General features: G+C 43.0%; 1 protein-coding gene across 11 annotated transcripts in view; it reads left to right on the top strand.

Annotated features, from left to right (window-relative positions):
* Positions 1 to 22,224, top strand: part of LOC119648998 (phosphatase and actin regulator 3-like) — a 650,924-nt gene that overhangs the window by 602,136 nt on the left and 26,564 nt on the right. For 6 of the 11 annotated variants that reach the window (XM_038050940.1, XM_038050936.1, XM_038050933.1 and 3 more), the window contains 5 exons: positions 8,765 to 8,968; positions 9,037 to 9,279; positions 9,342 to 9,597; positions 13,099 to 13,128; positions 13,686 to 13,706. In XM_038050940.1, the coding sequence (XP_037906868.1) occupies positions 8,765 to 8,968; positions 9,037 to 9,279; positions 9,342 to 9,597; positions 13,099 to 13,128; positions 13,686 to 13,706 (754 nt within the window). The remainder of the gene's footprint in view (positions 1 to 8,764; positions 8,969 to 9,036; positions 9,280 to 9,341; positions 9,598 to 13,098; positions 13,129 to 13,685; positions 13,707 to 22,224) is intronic. The other 5 variants (XM_038050935.1, XM_038050934.1, XM_038050939.1 and 2 more) reach the window with 3 other exon arrangements.

Genomic DNA, 22,224 nt, shown 5'->3' with positions numbered 1-22,224 from the left:
AGCTGACCCGACAGACTTCGTACTGCCTCAATCGATAAATAAAAGACCTAAACTTTTGTATAAAATAATTTTAAAACAAACAAAATGAATCCGCATTTAATAAAAAAGCATATTGTGAAGCATTCCGTCTGCGGATTCGATCAATTTCATTATGTCGTGATTGCTGTTGTTGTGTTTGATGTGCACGAACTAGTTGCATTCTAAACCTATCTACTTCATTATCACTCACTAAATAACGCATTTCTGACATAGCAATACGACTATAATATTTTCTTGATCTGCCTCTCTCTGGCCATCAGTGCGGTTAGCACGTGAGGTAGCTCTTCGCATATTTGATTGACTGCGACGACCCAAGCCAGGTCATCCTCTCCTCGGCATCGTAAATTGTAAATAATCAAAGTGGGAAAATTTTTCGCTCAGTAAAGTGTCACAATCACAAAATATCAAAAAAAAGAGCACATTACCTGGAATGTCACTATCACAAAGGATCGCCAAAGTAAAGAAAGTTCTCGCGCATAGATCGTAACGCAATATCGTAATACTTCATTCAGTGTTCTAAAGTGCAACAGGATGGATTGACATATTGGTTGTTTGTCAATTCTAATGTCAAATATTATCATTGCGTTCAGAAATTTAATTTGTAACAAAACTTAGTATCTAGTCTAGGTCTAGGTAGTCTAGTTTGGTCTTGAAATATTTATGGAAATTCAGAGAAGGTTTAATCGGTGACAAACAAAAATACTAAAAACAGAAATTATATTTTCCAATACAACATGTTCTGAGCTGTGAAACATTTGATGTCTTTTGCCTTTTTAGAATTAAAAGATTGTCACTTGGTTGTCAAATATTTCTAGTTGCGTTAAAAAATTTGTCCGTTTCGTAGCTGTAATATTAGGTCCGATGAACACAGTAAGTGGTTGAACTTTATTGAATATCAATGAAGTTCAAATTGACTCTAAATTTTATTTAGAAAAAAACGTTTATATGGGAAGAAGAAAAGTGCTGTTTTTAGGGTTTTACTGGCAGTTATTCGAATTTTTCTCACCTTTTAAACCTTCCCTAGACCTCCACAGACATTTCAAAACCAAGATAAGATACATCCATTCAGCCGTTCTCGAGTTTTAGCGAGACTAACGAACAGCAATTGATTTTTATATATAAGAAGAAGAAGGAGATAGTCATGTGGGGTATCAAATGAAAGGTCTAGACTAGTAGTTTCCGAAGTCGGGCTTAGTTTTGACATTTATTGGAAAGGCGCACAATATAGGCAGATATTACGTGCTAGGTACTAATAGAACAAATGAACAGTCGAATGTTTTCATAAAAGGAATGCACAGGACCTTTCATACCTGAGACATCCAGCTTCCAATTTCCCGATTTGTTTTTATTCAGCACCGATACCTGCCCCAGATCCAAAGGAATAGTTAATTTTTTTATGCCGGACCATCCGTTCCGAGGCTGCATCCCAGCTTGTTAGAGAGTATTGTTTTTTCGGGGAATTGTTTTGAAACTAAACCCTTACCTTAGTTCCCTTATTTTTCATTGGAATTTAAACCACATGTTATTGGTACCCAATCACAAGTCACGGTGGAAAGCCCCACCAAGGAAGGATGCTAGGTAGAGGCCTGAGGTGAAAAACGTAATTTCGTTAAGAATTCTCCGTCGTTTTGCGAATATCTTTTCTAGATGATTTGGATTATCTTCCATGTGATTTATCTCCTATATCGACCCGAATAATTTTAAGGCGTTGAAAACATCCACGACCAGTTTTTTCTTCGGACAAAGAATGACCGTCATAGACCTCTAGGATTATTTTATGAGCACCGGTGGCGGTTTTCTTCAAGTTAAACATGGGAAGTCAAAAAAGTCATCGTTTTCGAAAATTGATACAAATATCTATATATAAAAAGCACTATTTATAAAAATATACAAATAGATACCGCTTTAACGCTCTTTAAGATAAACAAAAAATGTATTTTACTTGCGCTACAATAAAAGCCAAACGGAGGAGTCATATATATTTGCACCTAATTTCACTAGCTCCATGTCCACCAGCGACGACAATGAATATATTTTCACAAGAATTTACTGTGGCGTATTCAAAAAGTAATTTATTAAAATTCAACAATCGCCATCATCCCACCACTTAACCCAAATACCATTCCTTATTGAAAATTATTGCTCCTCGAATATGAATATAATTTATATCCTTTTGATGGCGTGTTTTTACAGGAACAATTTGTTCTTATGGCGCTTAATAAAATATCTTACTACTAAAATCTTGAATGTTTTATCAACAATCCGAATCTACAGCTCCATTCACTTGTCTGTGTCTCTGTCTCCTCCCCCTCGTTCCTTGTTAATTTCCCTCTAAATTTTCCTAAACGTTCTCGATACAATAATAAATTATTTCGTAAGGGAAAATCGGGGACATTGACCAATAAAATATTTGCTTCGACATTTTCGAAATATCTTTTCCTATTGAAATAGAGAGAAGAGAGGGGGAGGTGATTGTGGCAGAGATATATTCTTATCGAGATTCGGGTGATACGATTCAGATACAAATAGCTTCAACAATTTATCCGTTGAACCGGAAACAGTGTACGCTATAAAATATTAATTTCTTGAACGAAAGACACGACTAATTTTTATTAATAAAAATATGAAGATTTTAGTGACGCTAGTGAATTTCTGGCGTCACCAAGAGGCACCAGAAATGGAGCCAGTCATCAGGAATGAATACATTTCAAAATAGAGATTTGATGAAAATTGAAGAATGGAATCATAATTTAATTTATCTCTGAATTTAGCTTCCTTATTCTGTTAAGGGGAAGCCGCACCGCGTCCTTAAAGAACTATTGTGCCCCTTTTACTGCTTATAGTGTACCTATTGATCATAGTATCTCAAGCAGGCCTATAACCGTCAGGAACTTTAGTATGTTCCCTACTTCCAGATCTTTCAGCTTTGCATCTGGTCCGAGTTGCCGGACACTGCCCCAGGACGTGTAAAGAGGTTTCGTCATACTCCTCACAAAACCTGCAGGCAGTGTCCTTAGATATCCCTAGCTTCCTTAGGTGATAGTTCAGCCGACAATGACCAGTGAGAATTCCCACTATAATTCGGAGGTTCTTTTTGGTGAGGTTTAAGCAATCCTTTGTGCGTATAGGTTCGTATCCCCCAATAAGCACCCTGGACTGCTCCATCCCTGGTAGGCCCGTCCAGTATAGTTCCCCCCACCGTTCCTCTTCATTTCTTAGATTCATAGCCATGAAACCGTTTCCGATTCCACAAAAGGGTTCTGGCCCGTGTAAAGGCGTCCCTGCTCCCTTTTTGGCTAGTTCATCCGCTGCCTCGTTGCATTCCAATCCAACATGGCCTGACCTTGTTGAACGAGCCGAGTGTATTCAGTCTCTCAAGGTATTCCCACATCAGTTTAGAGTTCACCTGATTGGACTTAAATGCCTTGATCGCTGCTTTACTATCGGTGAGAATAGCTATGTTCTGCCCCCTGTAGTTCCTTTGGAGATTAAAGGAGGTACACCTGTCTATGGCATATATTTCCGCCTGGAATATGCTAGTGTACCTGCCCATTGGCTCAAAGTACATTTTCCTTAGACCAATGACACCGCCACCCGCTCCCTCTGTTGTGAGGGATCCGTCAGTTTGCCTTGTTACTCCAGCCTGTTTCAAACTTCTAATCGAAGTGAAACCTCGTTGTCATGTTATCCCTCGGTATCAGTAATTCGGGATACCGCCTAGAAAGAATATCAATCTTCCTGCGATTTAGGCAGCTCCCCGCCTCACTCATACTACCGGCCATCTTGAATATTGCCCTCCTTGCCTGCATCTGTATGTGCAGATGGAGAGGGGTTAGTCCCAGAAGGACCTCCTGGGATGCCGTTGGGCATGTCTTCATTGCCCCACTGATACACACGCAAGCTAGTCTTTGAAGCTTGTGCAATGCCCTGGATTGGGTGCTGAGTTCGGTTCTTTCTGCCCAGATTATCGCTCCATAGTTAATCATTGGGCTTACTTTATATATCCAAAGTAGTATGTTCGGGCTGCAACCCCATTTTTTTCCTGCTATAGATCTACAAGTCATCAGAGCCCTCGTGGCTTTCCGACATGTGTCTTCCAGAGTAGTTTTTGGTCTAGCGTGATTCCCAAATATTTGACCTCTGTTTCTCGTTTCACTTCCATATCATGTAATGTTATGGCTCTAGTGAATGGTACTATGGTGGTTTTGGTTGAGTTGATCCGCAGTTCCACCTTCCTGCACCAGGCATTAGTAACCCTTAGTCCAGTTTGGATTCTATCACATAGGGTACCTTCATATTTGCCCTACAGATTAAAACAATGTCGTCCGCGTAGCCCTGGACTTGTATTCCAGTATTTGTTAAAACGTCCAAGAGTTCATCCACTACCATACTCCACATCAGCGGCGATAGTACTCCACCCTGCGGACAGCCTTGAGTGGTGTTCATGATAATAGAGTTTATACCTGTTTGTACCTCTATTTGTCTGCTTTCTAGTATTTTGCCCATCCAGAGTGCCAGGGTGTTTCCCACTCCTTTGCGGCTCAGGGCATCCTGTATCTCTGTGTGCACTAATATAAAAACACAAAAGAATTCCGTCAATTTTTCTTTAATTCAACTGTTTCGTACTCGCGTCGTATCTATTCGACCGAGATCTTTTCTCTTCTATCGTCTTCTATTTAACCATTTCTCGACGTATCTCTGATCAAGATCCTTACGAAAACAACATTTTTGATGAGTTCGTAGAAGATTCTCTTCGACCATCTGGATCTGCATGGCCCGGGAAATAAGTGGATTTGGATGGGATAGGCATTTGTCGAGGAATTTGAGAGCGTGACGGGCTAGGACGGCGTCAATGCGGGGCGTTTGACAGGAGTCGTAGAGGATCTGGTTGGAGATTTATTTGGAGCGGTCTTCGTTCTTGTAAATGTTGGAACAGTGGCGTAGGATTCTGCTCTCTTTGAGAGGGAGTCGTTCGATTTCGTGAGGCGAAGTGTCGGACCAGAAGATGAAGTCGAAAATGAGGAGGGGACGGATAAGCTGCTTGTATATAGCAAAACAGTTTGACTTTCTGAGGTGTTGAAATGCTGTATTTTAGGATTGGGTAGAGGGATTTGAAGGCACCAGTTGCACGTCTTAGTGCCTTCGTGATATGTGGGAGGTGAGATAGACGGGAATTCATTGTCAGCCCAAGGTAGGTGACTTCCTTTACGGTTAGGATGGTGTCATTGTGGATCTTCAGGGATAGGGTTGATATGTCGCTCCTCATTTTCGGTGTATCCTAGCGGATACATGCGATGATCTCGCACTTTTGCGGATTTAGGGATAGTTTCCAGCGGCTAAAATACCGGTAGAGCTCGTTCAAATAGGAATTCAGGCGGGCTTCACCGGCTGGAATATTTCTGGTAGAGATGTACAGGATGAGGTCATCCGCGTATTGGAGGATTCGGATTGGATTTGGATGTGGAGTTGGTTTGGGTAGGTCTGCAGTGAATAGGTAGAAGAGGGTATCGGAGGGGACTGATCCCTGAAGGATGCCAGCCGGACTAGAATATAGGGAAGAGAGGTATTCATGAAGTTGGACTTGGGATTTCCGTCCATCAAGAAAGCTAAGAATTAGCGGTGCGGATGGAACTGGAGGACTTCGGAAAGCTTGTATGCGAGTCTGTATTGCCATACGAAGTCGAAAGCTTTCTTTATGTCGAGGAAACAGGCTATGGTCGATGCGTTCCGGTTGAGGCCGAGGGGGACTTCCGTTTTAAGCACGAGGAGTGCATGCTCAACCGAGTGTTTGGGTCGGTTGGCGAATTGGAATTGTGAGATTGAAGTTGGAGTCACAATGCTCATCGATAATGACTTTGATGATCCGCTCGACTGTCTTGGCGGAAGATGAGAGGATGCAGATAGGCCTGTAGCTATCGGGATTTAGAGGATTTTGGTTGTTTTTTGGAATAGGAACAATTCGAGCACTCTTCCAATCTGTTAAAAAGTGGGCGTTGATAAGGATAAGGAGGACATAATGGCCGCATTTCTTGAGAACGATGGAGGGGATTTTGTCAAGTCCAACTGATTTTTTGTTTTTGGAGGCGGCGGTGGCCGCCCTGACTGAGTCTGGACTGACAAAGTGAATGGGTAGGATATTTTCTCGCTGACTTGGGTCGGCGAGAGCATGGATGAAGGGATTTTGTGCGGGTTAGGAAATGAGGTAGGAGGGGTGGGCTAGGAGTTGGGAGATCTTTCCGCTTACCTTGTTGTCGGAATTTGGTTCACGGAAGTGGAGGGTGCAGTGGTGGGCTTTGGAGGTAGTGGTAAGCGAGGACGTTCACTTTTTCTATGGGTGGGATATTTTGGGGTAGGATCGCGTTTTGTTGGACTGATTTGCCTAAACGCGGGCAGGCTTTCCTGAGTTCCCTGTATCTACCAGGGTTTAATTCTGTGTTAAAGACGCGGTTGTGGAGATATTGGGTGCATAGGGTGAGGATTCTTTCGCGGATGGACTTCTCCAGTTCGCGAATTTCGACGAGAAGGTGACAGGATTGCGGGGAGTATCTATTCCTAAATAATCTCCCCCTGTGGGTGTTTCTATAGTGGATATCGGTTAGGATGTCGTCGGGCAAGGGTGATTAGGTTGCGGTAGTTCAAGGGACGGGATGGGATCAATTCGTTGCATACTTGCCGAATTGCTTCAGTGTATTGACGAACTGTCAATGGAGTCGTTGAAAACTGTACAGTTGGATGAGAGTAGGAGAGGCTGAAGTTTGGTTTTGAGGGCCAAGTTGATGTGTTTCCAGTTTGCGCGCTGGAAGTCGGGAACTGAAGGTGGGGTGGACTGAACGACTCTGTCGGGGAATTTTATGCAAAGGATTATGGCGTCATGATCGCTATTGCCGGGGACCATTTCGACGAAGGGGAAAGTGTTTGGGTTGGGAATGACAGTCAGGTTGCTGCTAATCAGGAAGTGGTCTAGGTAGGAATGTTAGTGCAATCTGTTGTAGATTGGAAGGCCCGGTCTGAAATGGGTTGATGGTGGGATTTGAGGTTGTGAGGAAAAGCTGGAGCTGGTCCAGCTGGACGGGTGCCTGGCATTGAGATCTCCACCGATGATGAGGGACCATTGTTTACCGGAAGAGCGGTGTTGGGATGCGCAGAAGGACTTGATACGGAGAAAGTCGTGGGTGTCGAGGTATTGGTTGGGACAGTAAACAAAGGCGACGAAGACCGAGGTTGATTGCGATTCCAAGGAGATTAGGGTGGTTTCAATAGATTGAAAGTGGTTGGTGGGTGACTTGCAATTTTTCGGAGATGAGGACAGTCGTTCCGCCACTTGTGCTCCGGCCTTGAAGATTGGTCTGAGGTCGGCCAGTCCGGAAAAGGTCGAAGTTGGGAAAGGAAGAATTGTAGCTATTGTTCATTGATTATCAAGGAAGTCTGGATTGGAGATAATGGTGGGTTGGTTCACGCGGTTGGGTGTATGGGAAGAGGTTCCACTTCGTGCGGCGTCGGCGAAGGACACGGGCGGACGGGTGCAGGCTGGGTTTGTGATGGGACGACCAGCGGGGTGGGAGGCGCACGTTTTCGTGCGTTCCTTTTTCCCACCACCTGGACAAACCGTGGGCACTTTCTGTAGTTGGCGGGTTGGTCATTGCCCCCGCAGTTAACGCACTTCGATGCCTCCTCGACTGTTTTGGCGCATTCGCCAGGCCCGTGTAGCTGGTTGCACTTAACGCACCTGTAAGTGAGGTGGCAGTTGGTTGACGCGTGTCCGATGCGCTAGCAATTTTTGCGCTGTAGCACTTGTTTCTTTTTTATTTGTTCGAAGCTAACAATCATGTGCTGGAAGGCTCCTGAAGGGAAAACGTCGTATCGAGGCCTCGGAGGATGAAGCTGGTCGTCTTCTCAGACGGGAAAGTGTACATGAAGAACTTATTCTTGTTCTCCACGAGGATTTTTTTGGCGGTCGAGTAATCTTCCGACGTTTTGGTGATGATTTGGTGTGAACTACCTGATTTCTGGATCAGGTAGTTATTAGGGAGTGCACGGGACATGGTTTCTTTTATGCCTTTGAAGGTAACCGAATTCTCGACTATCACGAGTGGAGATATTCGACGACTTACCTCCTTTTTAGGTGAGGCTGTAGTGGCTGGTTTCGGCTGTTGAGATTGCGGTTGGTTTGATTGTGGCTGCCTAGCTGTGCTGGTGGCATGCAGCTCATTCGCCTCGCTGAGTGTGGGGTAGGCCTCGGGACGGGATCCGGACAGTAGGACGAGTGGTGTCGATGGTGGATGCTCGACGACGGTGGTGTCCATCACCTCGGTTGGTGTCGTTGGCGCGTTTGGCGCCGGAGGGGGGTTGAATGCCCCGAAGAACGGGCAATCGTCGCTTCAAGCGACTTAATGAATGCCGCATTATTCTCGAGGGCTTCCTCGAGCTTCCTCATAAGCCTCTTATTTTCTTGCGCACACGTTTAACTAAACCTCTTCCACGACTTTTATGGAATTACATAGTTTTCATCCAATTGCGCATTGATAATCAATCTCTCATTGCACATTCCGAATACGAAATAAGAGAGATGTTGAGCACATATTTTGCCTCAGTTTTAGCTTTTTCATCATCATTATCATATTTATATTATATTTAGTATTTATATAAATTGTATTTTTATAAGAAATGTTAACTGAATATTCCTGAAACCTCTAATAATATTCTTAATTTTTTCCTCTCTTTACAGAGCCCAGAAAAGACAAGACTGATGCCCCAACTGGTGGTAATGGAACATTATCACCAAGCACCGAACAATCATGTCAGGGATCCATATTGCCTCCACCGGGCGGAGGCTCTACGGATGCAATGCAAACATCGAAGTTGGAACGTCCGAATTCCCTTGGGCCCAACAAAATATCACGCCGAATGATATGCTACCACAATGATCATTGTTAGTATCTTTTTACTTTCATATCTCAGACCTGATGGAAGAAATAATCCATATAAATCCTATTTCAGATCCTGAAGGCGGCGGTGGTCCACCAGGTAGTACACCCCCTCCACCTCAAGGTGATGGTCAACAATCCCTTCCAGGGCATATTTTATTATCTGAACTTCCAGAGCCCCCAATACCACTGTCAGAGATTGGACCAATCCCACCGCCACCGATGTTCTCAACGCCGAGTCCAACGCTGATAGCTGGTCGACCTCATGGACCTGGTGCCATCAATGAACAGGATTATCAAGATTATGAATATGATGGTAAAAACACATGTCCAGACTAATCATAACATTCCCCTTAAATCTCGATTTCATCCTCACAGATCAAGATGGCGACCACGAGGAGATCGACTCAGATGATGAGTATATTTTCACAATGCCACAACCAAACCCCGCAATCGATACATGTAGAATTGAAGAAATTCCAGCGAAAGAACCCAAGTTTAATGCAGTTCCTTTAAAATCGGCGTTAAAAAAGAAACCAGGTACCAATTCGAGTCCTGGTACACCAACACAAGAGAATAATACTAATTCTCGACCATTGGTTGTGCGACAAGAAGCTAATAATTATTCATTAAAGTAAGTACAGTTTAAATATAAAATTGTAGGAAATAAAACACTTTATTTGGGCTCTTATAAAATACGACAAAACTCGTCAAAAATTGCGCTAGGCCAAAAAATTCGCAAACTAAGAACAGAACCGACTGCGTGGCTCAAGGCCGAGACTCCAGCTGCAGCCCTGTCCGCTGCTGCTTTGATTTGCTCGAAGAAGCTCATCTTCGAGTGGACCATTAAATCAAGGTATTTAACCGCTGGTTTTGACTCTATAGTCAACTCCCCGATCAATACGGGACGCAGGGTCTCTGGCCAAGATGACTACTTCGTTTTTTTTCCAGCGCAAGGTTGAAACCATGAGTAGTCATCCATTCGCTTACCCGTCGCATCAATATACCAAGTCTGCTTTGCGCCTGTTTAGCAGTGCGTCCAGCAACGTCGTCTGAATAACCAACCAGGCGCGACTCTTCAGGCAAATCGAGTCTCAGCAGACTATCGTAGGAAGCGTTCCAGAGGTCCGGGCCTAGGATGAAACCCTGTGCTACTCCCGACGTGATTTCTATCCTCTTCTGGTCCTCTAGCGTCTCATAGAGCTGGGAGCTCTCAAAGCCCTCAATATCTGCAAGAGATAGCTTGGCACGTGGAATGAGTTTTCCAATGTCCATATCTGTCCATCTTACAGAATTGAAGGCATTTCTGAGATCAAGCGTTATGGGGAGCACTATCCGTCGAGATTGGCGCTTCATTGAAAGCGCAGGTAGGATTGGTTTTGATAATCTTAACTCCAATCAATCACTCTCCAGTTTTCATCATTGAAAGTTCTATTATCAGCTAGTAGGGAGATATCAAGGATTCCTTCCAACCCATCAAAATTCTTCGTGCTAGGGAAGTGGAAGGTTTAGATACTACCCCCGTTTCAGACCGGTAGGGTTGTGTTAATAATAAAAACCAGGAGAGACTCGCCGTTGACTTCCGAACTGCCCCTTGCATTGGCATTGCAGCCTATCGCCGGACTGTCTTTCCCCAATGTGATGGCGTTGTAAGTCTTCTGGTTGTGAGCCATATAAGTCCGCTACTCTCAGCATGGCCTGCTTAAATAGTGGGACTATCGGTCTCCGTCAAACTGTCGATTTTCATCCACTCCAACAGCTCGTTGGCGGCTCCAAGTTGTCGTCCAGATTCGAGGAACGTACCACTTTAACCTTTGTGTACTTGATTCTGGAAACGTATTCTGTAATTCGCTCTTTCCAGGGCCTCCATACGCTCTTCATTTTATCACCACCCACTCGCCCATGGGAATTCTGAGGCTTTGAAGGCGCAGAGATTGGGTGGACTTGACTTTATCTATGGGAATCTTTGGCAGTCAGATGCGAGCAACAGGTCCCTTGGGAATCTCGTCGTATGGAATAATCTTGCGACATACAAACTGAGAAAGTGTCTGATCTTCGCATGCTATTATATGATACCCACGGATCCTTTGGAGGAATCAAAGAAGCATGAGTGCACGTGAGCACCTGCAATGTAGACATAATCCAACGGTGCTATTCGGATGAGGGTTGATTCAGAGAGCTCAATCAGAGCCTCGCCGTGACTAGCACAACGGCACTGGTTTATACTGGCTACTAGGTCAGCAATCATACCGGTAAGGAAAACAGCAACAAAACTTTTCGACCAGTCAACTTTCGCTTTGGAAACAACACAACACATAAGACATCACAAGGCAAGACAGAAGTGGTGGCAGCCCACCACGGCCTCTATGATCATCATCATATTGCAGATGTGTAACGTCGAACAATCGTCCATTACGGTAATTTCATTATCGTAGCTCAAACGCAGCAATATGATCAATATGGCGCCCAGTAGTGGGCATTACCTCTAGTCATTCTCATGGCGTAAATGAGGCACAGCAGCAACCTAAGCGCATGCTCGACCGGTAGTCCCCGTAATGCTCAGTTGCTGCAGCGCACTTCGTTGTTGCAAGACGAGACCATGGGCCACTTTGTGAGAAACGAGCGCAGATATGGTCTTTAGCGCAACAGTCAGTCATCCGGTGATCGAATCCTAGACACTTAAAGCAAGCAGGGAGCAGGTCATGTGACCTGGCCCTATAGCTACACTACTGGACGTACATATTGTGGGTGGACGTCAGCTTGTCGATTCCAGCAGTTGTACCCTCAATTATAGCATTGCTGACCGCCTCTGAATCTGAACTTATTAGGCGGCTAAGAATCTCCACCTCTTTCTTAAATCACTCGGAAGGCACTACGTCCGTCAAGTGGTTCTCAAGAACCTGTTGTATTAGCTCGTCCGTACTAATGAACCAATATACGTCATGCAATATGGCTCTCGGCCGGAGCTTCTTAGCCACAGTCGCCTCCAACCCGTGTTTGGAGAACTTTTGGTTTTTGGTTCTTCACTTCACTTTTCTCTGTTCTTTTTCAGATAGCACCCGTAAGGCTCCCTCTCCGCACACTTTACACTGTGAACTATAACTCATAGTGCAAGAGCTGTCTTACGGTGAGGTGGCTCCTCAGTACAACCGACTACATTTCCGCCGGGGCGGGGTACTGATCACTATTCTAACTCCATTAAAAGCTTTTCTCATCAGGTTAGATTTGATCAGGCTGTAGATTGATGGTGAAACGTTGAAGAGGTATTTTCTCTCCCGCTTGCCCCCAACTTGCGTGATGATCTTAAGTCATACACACCTTCTATTGACAATCAAGGTTACCACTGAGGCCACCAGTGAGATTTGAACCGCGACCTTCCGTAGCCTTGTGCCAATTATTATTATGAACACTAAATCGAGGAAGTCTGTGCGGAAGCAAGTCACTTTTTAAGTTTCATCCAACATAAATGGTCTTCTTCCTCCAATCACATTTGATCAGTTATTATTGGTAACTAGGAAGTCCTAATACAGGACACCATTTACGCTCCATTAAACAAGAAGTAGGACCACGTATCTGCAGATACAACGCTTTGCAGAAAACGAGAGTGGTTGTCCAGCATCAGGTTTTTGGGCTTGGCTTTATCGCATTGCAGTATCACTTGGTGATGCTTAGTGATAACTTATGATGTGATATGACATCAGTAAAGATATAATAAAACATTCCTTACACCAGAGTAATCTGATTATTACTTCTCTAATGTGTGGTGATGTTCTAATGCTTGGTGATGTTTAGATTGCGGTCGGTGATAATAATGTGATATTGTAAATCTAAAGTGATATCACTTACGTGATATTACATAATCATCTCTACAAAAGTTATTATTATTTTGTCACACCAGGAAGAAAAGATTGAATTTCATAGGTTTTTTTACGATACTAAAAACAATTGACAGCAAATATACTGCGACAATTTGGGAGTCATGTAGTTTCTATCAAATAATCCTTTACGTACCAAAAAATTACATCTAGTAAAACATTTACCGTATTAACATTGCCTATTCATTCTATTTACATACATATTTAATCCTTTATGTATTTTCTTAACCAAAAAAATCATAATCTATATTACATTCTAGGCCCATCCTTCGACCACGGATTAGGATATGGTAATAACATTCATTTCCCACTAAATTCCTTTCTTTAGATTTTCCGTCATAGTGATTTAATTTAGCAAATCAATTGATTGCATATTGTTGTAAATTTTATTTTGCAACATATCTCCTGATCTCTTCATTTTAATTTCATCTTCTTGATTGGTTTGAAATGAATCTGGCCCTACTAAATTTCTGCTTTTTTTCCTCATTTTCATTGGCATCAATTTTTTGTTTGTCGCTGAAATTGAAATGTTTGAAAGTTTGTATTGATGGAAAATGAAAAATTTGCAAGAAACTAGTTCATTGGCTTTATTATCTGAAGGAGGGTATCTTTGGTCCATCAGATGCACACGAATAATCATTGATTCTCCTTCAGATTGAATTTTCAAAATTATACGATTCACATTTAGGGGAGAATATAACGATTTTTTTATTAGATATTTTTTGGGTTTTTTACTTTCTCGTTTTAATATTTTTATATTTAGTAAATAAATATGTCGAAATCATGACATATTTTCGATAATCGTTTTAAATGAAAGAATTAAAGTCGTAGGTTATTTTTTCATTAGTATCCCAAATGACGATCGAGAGTGAGTCGAAAATAATGTTTAAATCGTATAAAGCATGGCGCCCTTATTTGTTATTACTTACAAATATTGTCATTAAATCATTTGTTATAATCACTCTTAATTGTATCATTTGAAATGGCACGCAGAATGCATGATTTATAGAGCACTATTCCATTTTTCTCAAAAAAACTTTGTTATATTAGCTTCGTTAAGTTGAAGTTTGAAATATTATTACGCAACCACCATGGAATATTACTTCACGTGGAGGACTCCGGCCTACGCCAGTTCGATGAAATCACGCGTTCGCACACACTTTCCCGACTTGGTCCAGTTCCTGAAGCTTCTCCAGTATTGCAGCTATTGTAGCGTTTGCCGCGCTCTTATTTGCTCCTGACCTCAGCAGCTCGATTCATCCCCAAATCCCGAGCGTTGGAACGTAACACGCTCTGACTCCTCAGGTGTAGCTATGCATTCTGGACAGTCGAGAGACTCATCCAATCCGAAGTGATGCAAATGCACCGTAGCCCGGAAGAAACTGTGTGAGGTGATAATTCAGTTCTCTGTGTTTTCGCTATCTCTCAACACACGGGATGAATGTTTGGTCCAAGAACCCTTCTGGAATTATCCCACCATTGCTGACATTTTCTTTACGGCTCGTTCCTAGTGACTCCACAGTCACTTCGAATGGATTCGGCTCATCGGTTCTACCATGGTAGAGTAGGTAGGCCTAATGTGCTAGAAGATTCAGGAACATCATTCTCGCGATGACACAAATTACCTCAGTCGATTCTGTCCTCACCTTCTTCCGGTTCACAGTGTTAATATATTCAATCCATCCTAATAGGATGTCACCATCCTTACGATAAGCAGTCTACAACTATATTTTGGTCCTCTGATCTCATCATCATCATCTTACTAGAGATGACCTATAGCCATAGTCCAAATGCCCCTTGAAGCTCCACTGCGCATCGATCGATTCCTGGTATCTAACAAGCAATTTTGAAATAGCCTCATAATTACAAGCGCCTAGCTCGAAAGTACTTATGTATATATTTAAAGTATTTATGCTGGAGATTGGGCATAAGGATCACTTCCGTCTTTTGGTCCGCCAGGTCCAGTTTAACCGTTCATAACCATAATTTTATGAGGTGAATAGTTTCCCTTCCATAAGTACCACGTCCACGCGGTGCTTTACACCTACCAACGCCACCAGGTTATCTGCAACACTATTCAACGTTGCCTCCTCTGATACGCGAAGGCCCAGTACTTCATCGTACATAATAATCCAGGGGTAGGGGTCACAATACGAAACCTGTGAAGAGCACTTACTATCACAACATACACTTGGGGTCTGTTGTCCGTCTAGTACTGGAGAAGCATCTCCGAGACCTAACTCCCGATTAATCGAACTAAGTAAACAAGATCACTTAGTTTAGCTAAGATGCCCTTAATTCAGCCCCAGAATGCCTAAATAAAGGCATTGCAACATCCACCATCAACAGCACGCGGCGCTTACCAATAGCTAACGCGTCTTAAGTCAAATTCACAACCATTGGCATCGCGACGACTGTAGAACCGGCTCGCCAAATTCCGATAGACTACCTGTTAGTTCGTGGACCGAAAGCAGCCTATTCTATATCACCCTTTCCAAAGCCTTCGGGCTTCGGTAATGGACCCATCTTCTGTCTCTTCATCTGCCTATGACCCACTTGGGACTGGTCTTAGCAGTCAATTTCAGAGCTTTGTTCGGAATTCTGGAGCCGTGTTTTCCCCAATATGTCCATAGATTCCTCGTAATTCCTCGTAATTCCTGTGTTCCGGTGACCCCGACGGCCTGTCAAACCTCTGCCCGAAGGCCACTTTCCTCCTGTTTCAGAAAAATAGTTGTTCTTTTGAGCAACAATCACAGACGCATCACTTGCGGTAATTTTTGCCTACATGTTTTGTTCATTACGACTTTCCAGATAACGCCTTACGGGTAGCAATGTAGCAATATCATTTGTTACCCCGTATGGCCTTTTTTAAGACTACTTCGAAAATCTCGGTATTCTTCTTCCACTTCCTGGCGTTGGTGCTTTCCCGCTGCTCCATGATAGTCTCCTAACTCATCTACGTTTATAAATAAGTCTAGTATGAAATAAAGTCAGAGGATATTCTTTACAGCGAAAAATACTCGTCTAATTGATGCCTGATCCATCGCGGTCGTCCTTCAAGCGCTCCTGAAACAAAGGAGCATATCAGCATATCAGCATACCTGCTCCACCTGATGGTTTTTTCCAATCTGGGGCTTTTCACGTCGAGGTTTAGAATACTTTGTTGCTCCTAAGTACCTCAAGACGATGATACCTGCACAGATTTGTACCTACATATTCCCACATTCGGCCGACCTGATTTCTGACATCGTCCTCGATGTCGCCTCCTAATTTACTTCCCTCGGTTAGACGGCCTCACTCATCAGCCATAAAAATTCCCTTTTCCCATGGAATCATCCATGATATCAACAACTGAGCTTGTATTGTTTGGTCCCTCATGCTCTCTCCTACTTTCTTCACTAAGTAACCCTAATGCCGCAATGTTCTTAAGGCTCGATATGGCCCCAAGTAAAACGTGTGTACTTTCAGTCCAGACCCAAATTGTCTTGCGTTTAATCGTTTCTGGGACATCCCCTCATCATAAAGCTGCTTTCGTGTTGAACCTTTGGCTAGGCCACTTAGGCTTCCTGCCGTAGTTTCGGCCAATTTTCAGTGAATGAAGGGACCACTTCTTTGACAATCAGCTTCCTCAAACCCAAGCCACCTTTGAGACTAATTTTAATCCCGAAAGGCAATTCAAATGACATAGTTCCGAAGCTTCTGCCTATAATGCTATTCAGTTTTTCTTTGTATGATTCTAGCGAATTGGACTATAGTAGGCCTAACGAGCGGGGAGGAGGTTACGTACTGGCGGTTTTACATGAGCACCCGCCGTTTAGACCTACCCCCAAAGACTTCTTAAGACACGGATTGATTTTGTGACCAGAATCAGAGCTCCGCTGTGGCAAGGTCCCAATCTATGGGATGTATGACTTAGTATCGGTGCTGGTGGATACAAGACCTATCTTAATCTCTAATTTCACGTTCGAGGCCCGAAGGTCTGCTGTCTACTTTAACGTAACCACAACCCGCATGAAGTTCCTACTAGAGGACCAAACGCTAATGACCAAGCTGAAAGTACATGAACCAGGATTTCTCCAGAGAAATGTAAATTCAAAGGGCTATCCCGGTTCCCTGGTAAGGTTTCGTAGCCGAAACCACGTCAGATAAGTCTCCGTGCAGACTCGGATATGATTGCCTATACATATAAACCTTGGGACATTCACCTAGTGCATCGCTACCAGCAAGTCAAAGTGAGTATAGCGTTTTGCAATCCTATTACGTGGAGGTTTTTTCCGGCAACTTGGATTTAGTTCGCTCAATTAGATTGCTGCCTCCTCTTCCTCCTCGCTACCTCAGCACACCAACGAGACGGGAGTTAAAATGGGCGGATTCCCCATGGACCCGAAGTTTTGTCAAAAGAGTATAAATTTTTATGAAAAAAAAAATATAGTAGGGGGGCCGACAAATTTTCACCGCAAACTCGTATAATTTCCATTCTTGAGCCCAGTTTTTTCGCATAATGTTCACCCCGGGCCCTGATTTTCTCTCCACGACCCTTGCCTTAGGGGCATAACAACATAGTTCGATTTATTCTTTCCCTTTGGCCGTGTGCTTGCGCCATGCCGGTGATTACTAGTGCTCGATTCCTTGCTGTTCAATATGGTCCGCAAATGCCCTTGACATGAAGGGTGAACGACGGTCTGAAATTATTCTCCATAGATCATCGAACATCTGGGGTCGCCTCTTTACTCGATTTATTACCTTCTCTATTGTGATAGAGCTGGAAGTAGTATCCATAGAGGGCATTGGTTCAAAGTGATTGATGAAAAACGTATTCCGGGGTCCTTCTCCCTTATCGATTGCTTTTAGAAATTTCCCGCTTTTCCTTTGTTTATCCTCGGCCAAGGTTTTTCTCTTCCGTATTCTAAAAACAAAACCGCTGCGGCAAAACGTGTTCCATCTTGTCACGTTTAATATGTCCACGCTCATAAGCTCCTTTAATAGCTGGTTGCTGCCTAGCATTTCTTCACCAGCACGCTCTCCATACAGTATGTTTCGAGGATATTGGCTAACCCCTGTCGGGTTCTTCTGGACTACCTATTAGTCATCTAACTTCTGCGTCATCCTGCTGTGCTCCACAGGTTCTCTCGATAAATCCGCTTCCGCCTTTTTGAATGCGAAACTCTTGAATTGGGTGGCGACTTAATGCAACTAAGTGATCCAGAGAGGTCCTTGGTCGGTACCCCATGGCATACCAGTAAGCTTCATCACCATGTAGTCTTATTAGACAACATGGTGATAAAGCTTACTGGTATGCTATGTGGTACTGGCCAGGGGTGGAAAGCGATTTCATCCCTTAGAATACTCGACTGGATCTTATCAATTAGCCACTGCTATGAAATGAATTTGCGAAAGTACTCCATCAATTGTAGCAAGCCATGGATCTGTTTCACTAATTAAGTCATCGTAAATCTACCAACAGCTCGAGTCTTCTTCTGCTCCCCGTCAATGTAACTATTCCTCTAATCAGCAGGTCCCACTTCTTCGAGTTTATGATAAAATCATCTACATAGATATGACAACACACTTCAATCTGCAATTATCTCTGAAACGCCATTCGTATGAATCTTTGAAACGTAGTGGGTGAATTAGAGGGTCCAAGAGGATCCTTTAGGAACTTGTATTGACCTTATTTTGTCGATGAAAGCCAGGGTGCAGAATACTTTGACGTCCAACTACTCGTCTATACGACGCACCAAGTTCTGGTCAACTATGTCTCTAACGATTTTTTGTTGTTCTGCCAAAAGCCTTCACGGCCGCTGGAATATAGATACGTCGTCCATTAAAACAATGTTCGTCTTGATCTACGTGTCTTAATTTTGTATCTTGTATGTCCATCAACGATATGTCACTCTCATTTTGGGAATCTTGTACACTAATATCTCCGCGATCCAGAATCGTCTGACTATACACGCGTTCTGGCCTAACTTTGAATAGCGTAGCCTTTGTAATAAACCTTGGGAGAATGGGAGGATCAGAGGATCATCCTAATTGGTTGAGAACGACCTAGAGGGAAGAGCTATCCCAGGAACCTAAAAAGTTGTCGAAATTGACCGTGAAGGTCCACCCACAAAAACTGAAGCTCTATCAAAGTGCTCGGTTGACACGTTCTTGCACGTCTCTGTGCTGGCCAGGCTCGGGAATTTGCGGGGAAGGAGGGAGGCCCTTTGAGCGCTTTGATGGAGCTTCAGTCTTTGCGGGCGGACCTTCACGGTCAATTTCGACAACTTTTTAGGTCCCTGGGATAGCTCTTCCCTCTAGGTCGTTCTCAGCCAATTAGGAAGATTGTCTGATCCTTCTATTCTCCAAGATTCACTACAAATGGCGCCCAACGTGGGGTAAGCATGTCCTGGATTCAGGCCTAATTTCTTATCTGCAGGCTTTCTGAATCAGTGGAAGATAGAATATTCCGGCTCAGAACTTCGTTTGGTAGTGTCGGATAGAGAAGCAATCGATTCTCAACATTGTTCCTGGTTAGGCTCGACGTACACTTGCCTTCATATTTCTAGTTTTAGGTTTCACGCCTTTTTCCCCGGAAGCAAGTATTCCTAAGCCTCAATTTCCTTTAGGTTCATTACACCTTGCGGTTGTTGGTTCATACCTCAGCTGGTTCTGATAATTTCCCTCCGACTAGTAAGTCATGGCACAGGTACCCGCCTGCAATGAAGGTATCAAGAGCTGAGTCTGTGATGAATCTATTTAGAGTACGACAATTAGGAAATTCAACTCCTCCGAACACTACTCCTCTGTGTAGCGGCGTTGTTCCTAATCATACATAAGAGGGTTGTTCTGCTTCGTGCAACTTGCTACTAGCATCCAATGCCGTGAACCTGGACGGAAAATTATGTAGCCCCATCTTATTATACTTTTTCCATTGAAATTTCTATTCAGAGCCCCCTAAAAAAGTCCGGACCCAGGAGAATCAGCCCTTTTCCAACCCTCTCTTGTCAACTCTGACACTCATCAATGGTTTACTGCATACACACTGTCGATATGTAACCGAATCTTCGGCATGCGAAAGATGACTCTTGCTTTGTCTTATCTGGACAACCCCTTCTTAGATAGTCCTTATTCTCGCAATTGAAGTAGTGCTTTATAGTCTTAACACCCACCTTAATCTCTTCAAGCATGTTTTTTGTCCTGGGCTTCTTCCGCAATTCTTTGACGTTGCCCCCAATTAAAACGACATCTCCGATATTTTGTAAATTGATTCAATGTCGATATCTGATAACCACGCCTGGCGAGAGAGTAGGGAAGGGATATTTTCCCCGTTTCCAGGGGCATTGTTCTCTGATTACGTTGCGTCCTTGTATTTCTTCTGTACGGACTTAATAGTCTTTTGAGGAGGCGCCTCTTTTCGTTCAAATACTTTAGGTTCAAGTCGGCATGATAATAACAAATGATAATCACAAAGGGAAAGGTTATCATAAGAAGTCCGCTTACACTTTCCCGCAAAGTTTTTTTTTGAAGAGGTGAAAATCTCCAAGAGGCTATCCTCAGAGTTCACGATCCCTGAGATTATAGAATTTTTACCCATCTATTTCCAATCCAGCAGCTTTCTTTGCATATTTAGGTTTCGTTTTTATTAGGAGAAGACACTGTGGTCCACTCCAGCACTTTGGTTGACGTCGCTGAGGAACTGACTGTACCAACTCAGTAGTTTATATCTTTAGGCATCCTTTATGTTAGCAAGTCGTTTGGCTCAGCGATATCAGTCTATTTTCGAACTCCGTTATTCTCATGTGATCGTATTCGTTGGCTATGTTTAATTGCTTGGTTTTCACGAACCAACTGTACTTTCAAGTCCCTATGCTGATCCTCATTACGAATGAACCAGGGAGCGTCTACTATGCTTCGATGTACTTTATTTTGGAACGTTTATATGACCTTCAGGTTTGATTCTTTGGCACAGCCCCAGAGCTTGATTCAAGTGACAGAAATGACAAACATCAACTGACGCCATCTTTTAGAAAAACCGGAGAGAACTTCCTCTGATACACCTGGTGATCAGGGTCTCAGCTAATTAGGATTTTTGTTGGCGTTTAAAAAATTTACTTTGTTGGATTTTAAATTACATGGCCCTGATGAATATCTAATATTTAACGTCCTTTTCCAAATAATCAGATGGAAAAAATATTTGAGTCCGTTCTTCCACACAAAATTAAAAAAAAAATGTTGCAATTTAATCGCTCATTTCTATTCCATCATTCTCCCAGAGCAATTTATCATCATAATTAAGGTTGTTCTCATTGTAAATTTTTCCACCCATTATATTTGGATTGACAAAAATTAAGGATGGAAATTATGTTTACGCTTCCCCCTTCCCCGGGTGCCCTCTGCAGGATCATGTGTACACATTCCTTTCGAGCCGTACCGAGGAAAATGTGCTCCAGAAACGGTTGAACAAGCATATTTTCATCGGCATTGCACATACATACATTAAATTCTCATATTTCTTAGTCATAAACGTAAGAAGAAACGTTCGAAACGACCATTATTTTCCCTCTGCTTGCCATGCTTGCCTCCTTTCCGTTGTACTTTCTCCTCCTCCTCGGTACCAACCATAACGATGTCGGTTAGAGCCAATGCTTCCAGCTAAGACTCAAAAGGCGAAAATGCTTGTACTTTTCTGGGTGCGGCAGAACATAACGTAACATTGTCCTTGCAGTCTAGTCTCTTGCTTTGCACGAGGACGAAATATAACATTACTGGAATGTGGAAGAACCCAAAAGAATATCCTTCAAATGTCTTTGATGATGATGTATTGTTATTATCCTTCCGAATACGTTCATCTATGTGCAATGAATAATATGAGCTACCTCGGTAGCCTCGTGCTTCGTAGCCTACATTGTAGCAATAAATGATCTTCGTACTCTCAGTCATTTATCGTCTCATAAAGGATGTTATCAAGTTTTCTGGGATATTGTTCAAAACATTTGAACACATTTCACACTCCTTTCCTTTCCGCATCATCGATAGCGAAATTTGTGACTCGTGCCGGGGAAGGTTGAGTCCATTTTTCACAAAGCCTGACAATGAGTACTGAAAGACATTTTAGTAATTAAGAATAACGAAAACTGTGGAAGCTTGAGAACTTAATATTTGTCTCGTCTTGTGTAAGGAATACCGGAAAGCTAAAGCACCATTAATTAGGGTAATGACGCATTATCAAATATAATTAATTTTTCCTGTCCACATTCTTGTCCAGAGAAGAAAGAAATTACAGGATCCTGAGGGAAACATCGGAATCTGTGATTCTAGCTCCTCCAAAAGAGCAGTTGAGACTTGAGTTATTATCCTTGCACTCCTGTATCCTTAGCCTTAGAGATTCGTTTCCTGATTTA

Source organism: Hermetia illucens, chromosome 2, assembly GCF_905115235.1.
Source record: "Hermetia illucens chromosome 2, iHerIll2.2.curated.20191125, whole genome shotgun sequence".
In the NCBI taxonomy this organism is placed as follows: domain Eukaryota; kingdom Metazoa; phylum Arthropoda; class Insecta; order Diptera; family Stratiomyidae; genus Hermetia; species Hermetia illucens.
Note: the sequence above shows the minus strand (reverse complement) of the source record. Positions and strands in the feature narration are given on the sequence as shown.